Here is a 9,353-nt window from a genome sequence, read left to right as displayed (position 1 = left end):
CTCCGTTTAGAGTGATAAATCATAGAGTTCAAAGTCTAATGGTAAGAGAAGTTGCCCATCATAAACTCTGACAACAGGTCAAGGACTCCAGAAAATAAAGTGGGAAGAAGCTCCCTCTTCTCTTGCTTTATGCTTCTCCCCAATCTGGGCTTTCAAGCAGGACAGCTACTGAAGGTCATGTTATTAGTAAGATTGATATATTGCTCAAATCTGAAAGGGTAGTACATAAGGAATTGGAATAAACAAAAGGGAGTAAAACCTCAGAGATATCCATTTTAATATTTTTGAAAAACAAAGAGAACACAATTGTCCAATTTTAAAATGTCACTGTACAAAAAGAGAAGGGCTGAAGTTTCAGTAAGAAAATTGTGAGAAGCCCTAGTTTTAAAACCTGGGAATAAAGAATACCTTTCCATATTACAATTTTTAAAAGAGACTCTCCTCTTCCAGAATCTAGAGGAAAAACGAGTTGAATACCAGGACACTTTCGCAGGAGTGTTGAAACAAACAAGAAAATTTTTTATTTTGAAAATACAAAGTCTTTAAGGATAATTTTGGCCTCCATTTTCCACATCTAAGTTCATCCAACAAGATACAAAAACAAACAAAACAACAAAACAAAGACCCACGACATTATGTACAGAGCTCTAAAATGAGCTGTGAATATCTACAAGAAACTAGCGTATGCTCTTTGTGAAAAGGTGTAGTGTGTGGCTTTCTATAGTTCTCAGTCCTCTCGAAGCACAGTTAACTCCCTGGAGCTGCAGGTGCGGCTGCGGCAAAGGAAGAGCTGGGGTCAGTGAAGGGTTGGGGGTGGGACCCTCGGGTGGGAGGCGTGGAGAGGTGTCTGGGGAGGGGAGCAGCGGCGGCGGCACGGGACAGATCCTGGGCTTCTCTAGAAGTCCTGCCGCGGGGTGTGAGTCAGGCTGTGCCGCCGCAGATCACAGTTTCGCCTGAACACTTTGCCGCACTGCTCGCAGCTGTAGGGCTTGATGTCTGTATGGGTGAGAAGGTGAGTTTTCAGATTACTTCTCTGATTAAAGGTTCTTCCACATGTGGGACATTTGTGTGGAGATTCCTGTTCAGATGTGAAGCAAGCAAAGGATTAATCCTTCACACCACCACTTCACCCTTCTCAATAGTTTCTGTCTTATCGGTATCACAAGCCTTAACATAACAAGCGCACAACAACAAAAGAAGGGACTTGCAGGAACAAATCTGCTCTCCTAATCCTCCAATCACGAAAACACACGTGCAGGCACACACGGAGGCAGATTACACTGATAACTGCGGAGGCAGACCCCGGGCCACAGCCACTGCGGTGGGCTTTGCGATTTCCAGCTCTTCACATTTCACCACCATGTCACAGGCAGGAAAAGGGGGAAGGAAAAACCCTAATCCTCTCTTAAGGAATGACATTCTCCCGGGTAATAAGGCTCCTCTTTGCTGGAAAATTAAACTATTCCTCAATGTTCTGAAAGCTACAAATTACGAGGCCCCTGGGAAAGAGAGCGTATGGGATTTCACCATGCCTCCATTATCAAAATTACCTTTATTTCCTCCCAAACACGAAAGCTTTAAACACAGGGCATATCGGATGAAAAAAATAATTCTAAAATTAGGATTTACTATAAACAGAGCGGCCTGTTCATTAAGAAAAACAGAAAAAAATGCTTTATGTTAAGTAAGATTAATTTATGCATTTAAAAATAAAAAGTGCTGGGGCTGAGGTTGTGGCTTAGTGCCCGAGCACTTGCCTTGCACATGTGAGGCACTGGGTTCGATCCTCAGCACCACATAAAAATAAACCAACAAAATAAAGATATTGTGTCCATCTATAACTAAAATAAAGAAATAAATAAAAAGTGCTGCTTTCCTCACCTAGAGAACTAATCTAAAGAGGGGTCTTTAAGAGACAGAACCTGTTTTGTAAAGCAATAATGGTAAAATGAACCAGTCACTGTTTTTAAGCAAGAAAACAAACTTACCTGCATATGTAAGGTTTTGTGAACTGCTAGAGTTCTAGACTGACAAAATCCTTTCCCACACTCCTGACATTTGAAGGGCTTTTCTTTGGAATGGATATACCTGAAAATCAATATAAGGTTTCATTGAAATGGATTACCCCCATGAGGAGGAAGTTTCTTTTGAAAATTAGTCAAAGGAAATTGTGGAAGGACCAAAGAAACAGAATTTTTGTTATTTATGTTTTTAGATTTTTTTTTTCTGTGTAATTCTGTTTATGGTTAACCTCAACTAACAGACTCTTCAAAACATTCACCGGGCCTTCTAGCTTTATCTACACTTGATCGCCCTCTCTGGCGTATTCTGGAGCTTAAAACGCGGAGGAACCAACCCTTCTTGGCCTTCACGGTTTTCTGTGGGATTTAAATTGGCCAAATCAGGATTTTAAGGCAAGGGCGAATTGTGGAGAACTGATCTCAGCGAATCCCTTAACAGTTTCAGAGGATGGGTACAGAAGTCCCACCTCTGCAAATAGCAGGTAGATTCCCAAGAAGATACTTCCACCCACACCACCGAGGAATGTTTTTAACCAGTGAAAACACTGTTACAGGTTACAGGTATTTCTTCAATTGTTATTTGTTAATGCTGAGTTTAAGGCGGGGATTGGGAGCTGTTTCTAAGTTCTAAGGTCCATGACCTCATGACCCTGGTAAATGCAATTTAGAAGGGTCCTCATTGCAGGTTCTGGGGAGGAGAGAGAAAAAGGGAGGAAGGGGACCCGGTAGAGATGGCCAGAACACATTTCTAGTAACCACACCATCGTGGGAAGACTCTAAGGCCCCCTACTCCCCACGGGGACTGACTGAGATGGAAATAAGATTCTAAGGCCAACCCACCAGATTTTTCCTGACCAAGGATGGGGAAAGGCCATTATCCCAAACCAGAATGCAGCAGGGAACTGCTGGGGGAAACGGTAACCCTTGGGGATCAGCTGAAGCCAGTTAGGGAGGGTCTTTAAGAGTATAATCTAGATCAGAGGGTACTTTAGTGACACTTGGAATGTCTATTAGGACTCTATATCCTTGACAAATTCACCTTCCCTCTCCCAGCCAACCTCCTTCTCCACCTCACCTATGATCCCGCAGGTGATCTTGCCTCCGGAAGGCCTTGTGGCAGATGTCACACGTGTATGGCCTCTCATCCGTGTGGGTCCTCTCGTGGATGAGCAAATTGTAGGATTTGGTAAAGTGTCTGCCACAAAACTTGCAGATAAACTCTTTTTTCGTTTTGGAGGGCAACCTCCCTCGTGAGGGCTTTCTGTCCGGAGTCAATTTACTGAGGCCCGAGATAGGGCTACCCAGCCCCGGGCTCAGCTTGGTTAGATCTCCCATTTTAGGGGGATCCTCTTGTGTGGCGGCCACAGCCAAATTGGCAAAGTCAAAACGCGGCCGGTCCTTGTGCAGGGCTGGGAGGACGTGGGCAATGGCCCCCTGCTTGGGGTGGAATAGGTGAGTGGTAAAGGGCAGAGCCGGGAAGGGGAAGCGAGCATCCACCAGACCCTGCGCCGCCGCCATCTCGGTGATGGTTGAGCGGGTGATCTCATGCACGTTGGGGTACCCCAGGGTCCAGTGGTTCATGTGCATAGTTTGCACAGCGCTGAGACCATACAGGCCCTGCAGGTGGTCCACCGCGGCAGGGAAGGTGTTCACGGCCTGCAGGAAGGAGTAATTGGTGAGCTGCAGCGATGGGTGGAGCGGGATGGGCGCCGGCAGGGCCTTGCTCCCCATTTTCCTGGATGCTGGGGGACGGAGGGAGCCGCCCCTTTCTTCCAGGACTCAGAGATGGGTGGGCGTGGGGCTCCGGGGAAAACGCAGGGAAACCAGAGCTCGCGGAGAAAGCCCTAAAAATGGCAAGGGGAGAGAGGAAGAGATCGTGACTATCATCCAAGCCAGTTCCCTGGACCCTTTGGTTCCCGAGCGGGTTACCACATTTTCCAAGTTCCTTTCCCACTTCTAAGACCACACCCCCCCCCCAAAGGAGCCGTGAAGGGACAGCATATCGCCTTGCCAGCGAGTGCACAGAGTCCTGGACTCCGGGATAGTAAGTGTTCCTCGGGTCAGCGGGGCGCCCGCGGGAAGAACGAATTCCTGGCACGCACAGAGCAGAAGACTCAGTCAGTGGAGAAAGAAAGGTAGGTCCCCAGGCTAGCCCACCCACCCTCACCGTGTCAGGCGAAGCTCAGTCAACCGCGACCGCTGAGACGCCGACGTCTGCGGCCGGGACTGAGCCGTTGTCGCCGAGGCGCCTCCAAGGTCCCTGGGGAACGACGGGTTGTAGGTCCGACCCCGGGCTCCAGGGCCTGGTTCAACCCCGGTGAAAACTACTCCTTTTGCAGCGCCCGGCGCCCGCCGCCTTTCCCGCTTCCCCTGACCACGCCGGACGTGTGAGAGGGCAGAGGGGGCGCGCTCAGTCCTCCTGAACCAGAGGGCCCTCGAAGGGCTCGGCTTCGCCCCGCGCTGACCTCGGAGGTTTTCTTTTTCCTTCTCTGCCTCAGTCCCATTTATCAGTAGTGACGGGCAGCAGGAAAGAAAAGTGACACCTCAGGGGCTGGTTCGGCCTGGAATCACTCCCTCCTCCTTCCCAGGGGTTGCTTCCCCTCCCACCCCCCACCAAGAACCAAGATCCCTTCCAGATGGTGCAGCCTCCCGGGGGTGGGGTGGGGCGGAGGACGTCCCCGAGGCCGGAACCCCTTTTCCCAGACTGAGCGCCAAGCTCTCAGGAGGCCCGAGCGGCTTCCTGGTCTGGCACGAGGAGCAGCCCCTACACCGGGGAGGCCTCTAGAGAGCGGAGGAAAGGAGAGGGCTCCCTAGGGAGGCAAAGGGAAGGAGCTGCTGGGGAACCGCAACAGGCTGAATACTGAGCGGCCCTGCGGGCCTGGAGGTGTGTTCGGCGGCGCTCCTGACACCAGGAAGGCCAGATCGGGGTCTGCGCCTGGGCCTAAGCAAGGAGGTCCCAGCTCTGTGTCTTCGGGCTCTGATTTCAGACTCAGGCATCCTGGAACACCTCACCGCTTTCGCGGCGGGCCCACCGTCTCCCAGTGCCAGCCCCCTTTAAAAAGTCGGTTCTCCCAGTCCCGTGGATCTGGGCCTTCCTTTGGCGGGCGGCCTTCCAGATGCGGGACTTAGGGCTAAGGGCTTCCCCGGGAGGGCTAGGCTGACCGGTCTACCAACAACTGCCGCTCTGGGAGTTTGAACCCAGCAGGAAGGTGGGAGAGCATGTCCTGCACTCCCTGCCCATCCACTCCTTTCTGCGCCTGAATTTTTTTCTGCAATGTGTGGTAAAGTGGTGCCTGTGATTCCATCTGAGGGCAGACTTTGGGAGCTATGCTAAAGATACAGCGCTCTGGCAAAAGCTGAATCTGACTGCCCTTGTGGGGCCCACACCTTCCTCCTCTGTTTGGAACAGCTCAGAGACAGAGATTTATTAATGAATGACTTCTGCCTGGTGGTATGTGGTCTGGGAGTTCAGGCTAAAAGTTAATGAGAGGTGTATAACAGTCAGAGGGTCTCAGTCAAACCATTCAACCGAAACTGTAAACCCCCATTAGTAATAAACTTTCCCACCACAAATCACTATTCACTTTTGATCAGGAGCAAACCTCAAGTCTTCTCCCAGGGAATTAGGAAAAAGGGATTCTACTAGCATCTCTGGTAATCTATCTGATAATTTTCCTTTCCATTAAAAGTAAATTTCACCTTTATTTCCTTCTCCCTGGGTAATGAGGATTTTCCAGAGATTCAAAATACTTTCCCCCTAGTGTTGAATAGCAGTCTCTCCCCTATGGAGAGGAAACCAAAATTATTATTTGGGTGTATTCCCAGACTAGATTTCTTAGAAATAAATACAGGAGGCAGAGCACAACTCCTACTACTGTGATGTGGGGGCAGAAGGGGGATGTTGTTAACTGAAGGACTATTAGGATCTGTGATTTTTTTTTAAATTCTAAGTACACAAAGTAAACTTTGCCATAAAGGTTACACTGTTAATTCTGCTGACAGAAAAAAAGGAGTGCCATCTTCCTTTCCTTTTCTCAACAGTTTGTAATACAGAAATCAATGACATTATTAAAATTCAGCTTTGTGTTGGCACAAAAGTGCTACTTCACAGTGTACCTTGGTTTTAATTTGTAGGGCAGATAGTTTCTTCACAGAGGAAGAGCAAACCATTGATGCCTTCTATGAAATCGTTTTACAAACAACAACCCTAAGTATCCACTAAACACTGTTACCATAAATAATCAGGGAGTTTAGATTTGCACACTCCTGTTGAGTTGCTGGAAATGTATGTCAAATGATATTTTAAGCCAATGCAGAGGTCTAATGTACTTTCGTTTTGTCTAGAGCTCAGCCATGTAGATCCCACATTCAGTTTCAGGCAACAACCGTGATCATCCTTCTTTGCTGTCATTTTTCCACCATCCCCTTTTGGACTATTGATTACTTTTCATTTTGCAAGGAGAGAAAGTTAAACCATGAAAAGGCATACATAGACCAGTGGAGCGGAGGCTACTTTTCTTTCACGTCTTCTTAGGAATTTCCAGGCATGTATAGGAGTTTTATAAAATATAGTTTACTAGCTGTCAACAAGGGAGATGTATACATACTAATTTCAGTTCAGTGAAACTTTCCAAATATTGCAAAAAAAAAAAAAAAACAAAAAACCTGACATTGGTAATTTGATAAGGAGTCTCATTCTTTGGTAATGGTTTTACTACATGAGTTATCTAAAAATAATATCAAGAATCATCTGCTAAAACTTGTGTGTTGTTATCTGAGAGAAAAGACTGAGGATGGATAGTTTCACTGATTTTCAGTCCAAACCACAATAGAATTATATATAAATCAGAGATCTGTAGTCTAAAGCAATCTAAGACCGTTAAAAAAGAAAAAAGAAAGAAAGAAAGAAATAAAAAGCCAGACTGGATCAGGTGAATAAAAGAGAGGGGGAAAAAACGGCTGCGAAGTTCCTGCCCCTTCACAGCGCCTCTGCCTTCCAAAGGAGTTAATTAAATTAAGATGCCTTCCGCATAATCTGGGTTCTGTTTCTCTCTGCTCCCTCGCTCCCCCTGCGTAATTTTCTTGTTCTGCTCAGGACTGCAGTTTGTTTAGTAGAGAAAGTAGCTGTCTGCGCCGTCGTTTCATTTCGGAAAACGCCAGCCTTCTTTTGTTCTCTGCTAACAGGTAGGGATACAGATCCTTCGCTCGCTCCACAAACACCTTTTTTCTCCCTCCTCCTTCCTACAAACCCCAACTCCTTTTTCAGTTCTAGCAAATCCAAGCACTTAAAGCCCTCGGGAGTTTGCTCTCTGCCCTCTCGGCCACGACAGGAGGGTGTGTGTTGGGGCGGCGGAGGGTGGAGTGGGGTGGACCAGAAGGCCAATACAAGGGTGGAGAATTTCCTAGGGCTGAACTATTCCCCTGTTGAAACGCGCCTTCAGTGTCAGTAGCTGGGCTGGCACCGTGTGTTCCGGCCCTTCCGCGCTGAGTTGCTGAAGCCGCCCTACGACAGGTCGTCCCGGGCTTTCTAGGACAGGGGCACAAGCATCACGGTGTTGTGGGCTTGATCTCAATCTATGTCTATCAACTTTTATAAAAAATCTTGCTGAATTATTGGGTTAAATGCCCCCCCCCCAAAAAAAGAAAACTTAAAAATAGTACAATGTGTGTGCGGTTGGGTGTTAGCTGGGCTGCTCGTGCTGGGGATCCAAGGAAGTGAGAAACACAATGCCCTGTGATTGCATTCTTACCAGTTCCTTTCACATATCTGAATTTATAGCTCGCCAGACCAAGAATGTGAGCGCCCCCTCTCCCCTAGATTTTTCTTTCCTTAGGGAGGCTACAGCCCGTTCCCAGAGTGGACACTCACCTCTGGCAGAAAGGTCTGCCTGGGCAGCGCTGCTCAGACCACGTCCAGGCAACAAGGCGCACAGCTTGGAAAGGTCATTGGGTCCACGCCGGGCAAACTTCTTCGGTGCAGAGTCCCCGAGGCAGCCGACATGATCTGGAGCTCCGCGAGGAGCGAAAGCGAGAGCGGATCCTTGTTTTCGTCAGTGTGTGGACGCGGAACGTGTAAAGACTGGGAGTACTTGGGCAGACGCTCAGCGTTCACCCAGAGCCACGCGCCTCCGCGAGCCTCTCGCCGCCGACTCCGGGTGAAGTCGGAGCCCGCAGCCTCGCAGGGCCATCACCGTCCAGCAGCGAGCGCGCGGAGCTCCGTCCCCGCCCGCGTCCCTCCCCAGGCTGCCTGGGGCCGCGAGTCGTGGGCTTTAGTAGCGGCCCCGCCTCCCCTTCGGGCGGGCGTCCCGCCGCCGCCGCCGCCGCCGCCGAGCCGGGCCCACTGCACCCTGGCTCCGCCTCCGCGCCCGGCGCCCGCTAATGGTCCACTCTGTTTACTTGTGTTTGGATAGCAACTGAGTCTTAAAGGCACAGGTTTGCTAGAGGTTTCACTGTTATAGAGACAGCCCAAGGTGACTCAATTCAAAACTCACACGCAAAGACAACGCCCACCCCCTTCCTTCTTGCTGCCACTTTTCCCCATAGTGTTAGAAACTGAACAACTGGTTCTTTGCTTTTCAAAGATTGTGCGCAGAAGACTTTTGTAGTTTTACTTGGTACGCTCGTTGGCTAATTTTCACTTCTTAACACATTTAACACAGCCATCCTCTTCAAAGGATAAAGTCAGTTCTAGATTATACTCTCCAGTACATATCACTCTTCTCCCAATTTAAAATGGTTTTGTACATACTTTTGGTTGATTATGACTATACGTGTAGTATACTTTCGCCTGCTCTTTTCAAAACGAAGTTTGTTTATAGAGGTGACATATTTCGTAATTACTGCAAAGACATGTAGAACGTTCCAGGAGAAATTTCTAATATCTAAGCTTTAATCAACTAATGTATATTTTATAAGTAGTTCACCAACTTAGTTAAAGGGTTGGGCATCTGCAACCCACTGGCAAACAATAAAAGAATTCATCTGAAATGGGTGAAGAACACTCACTTTTTTAAAATTAAGGAAATACTGTTCTAGCGTCTCAAAACATATACTAGCTTCATCCTCAGCAAAAAATTTAGTTCATTGTTCAGTCACCAGGAAAATTAATCGAATTTGAAGTGCTGTGATACATTTTTCAAGTTCTTCTAAAAGTTCAGTTTTGCGTTGAGTGTAAATGTAGAACACACTTCAGCCACAATGGAATAGGGTGACCGAGTGACAGAAGGGAAACGACACACACCCATTTTAAGCAGCTTCTTTTCAGATGAGATATGCCTGAGCAACACTAAATGAATCGTCCTTCGTCCCAGACGAGTCGCCAGAGGGGATTTG

At 48.0% G+C, this 9,353-nt stretch overlaps 1 protein-coding gene across 2 annotated transcripts; it reads right to left on the bottom strand.

Moving 5' to 3' along the window:
• Window positions 1-267: 267 nt before the first annotated feature.
• On the bottom strand, window positions 268-8,516 carry OSR2 (odd-skipped related transciption factor 2). Of its 2 annotated transcripts, none has more exons than XM_081266139.1 (4): window positions 7,891-8,516; window positions 3,097-3,865; window positions 1,989-2,088; window positions 268-1,078 (listed from the first exon to the last, which is right to left on the bottom strand). In XM_081266139.1, exons 2-4 carry the CDS (start codon window positions 3,750-3,752, stop codon window positions 896-898), a joined length of 939 nt encoding a protein of 312 aa, XP_081122265.1. In that variant the 5' UTR covers window positions 3,753-3,865; window positions 7,891-8,516; the 3' UTR covers window positions 268-895. The 2 variants fall into 2 exon arrangements, with proteins under 2 accessions (XP_081122265.1, XP_081122266.1); XM_081266140.1 differs by having other exon boundaries at window positions 272-996; window positions 7,891-8,506.
• Window positions 8,517-9,353: the final 837 nt, after the last annotated feature.

Source organism: Spermophilus citellus (genome assembly GCF_964194105.1).
Source record: "Spermophilus citellus genome assembly, chromosome: 14".
NCBI classification, from domain to species: domain Eukaryota; kingdom Metazoa; phylum Chordata; class Mammalia; order Rodentia; family Sciuridae; genus Spermophilus; species Spermophilus citellus.
This window is presented reverse-complemented; position numbering and strand designations above follow the sequence as displayed.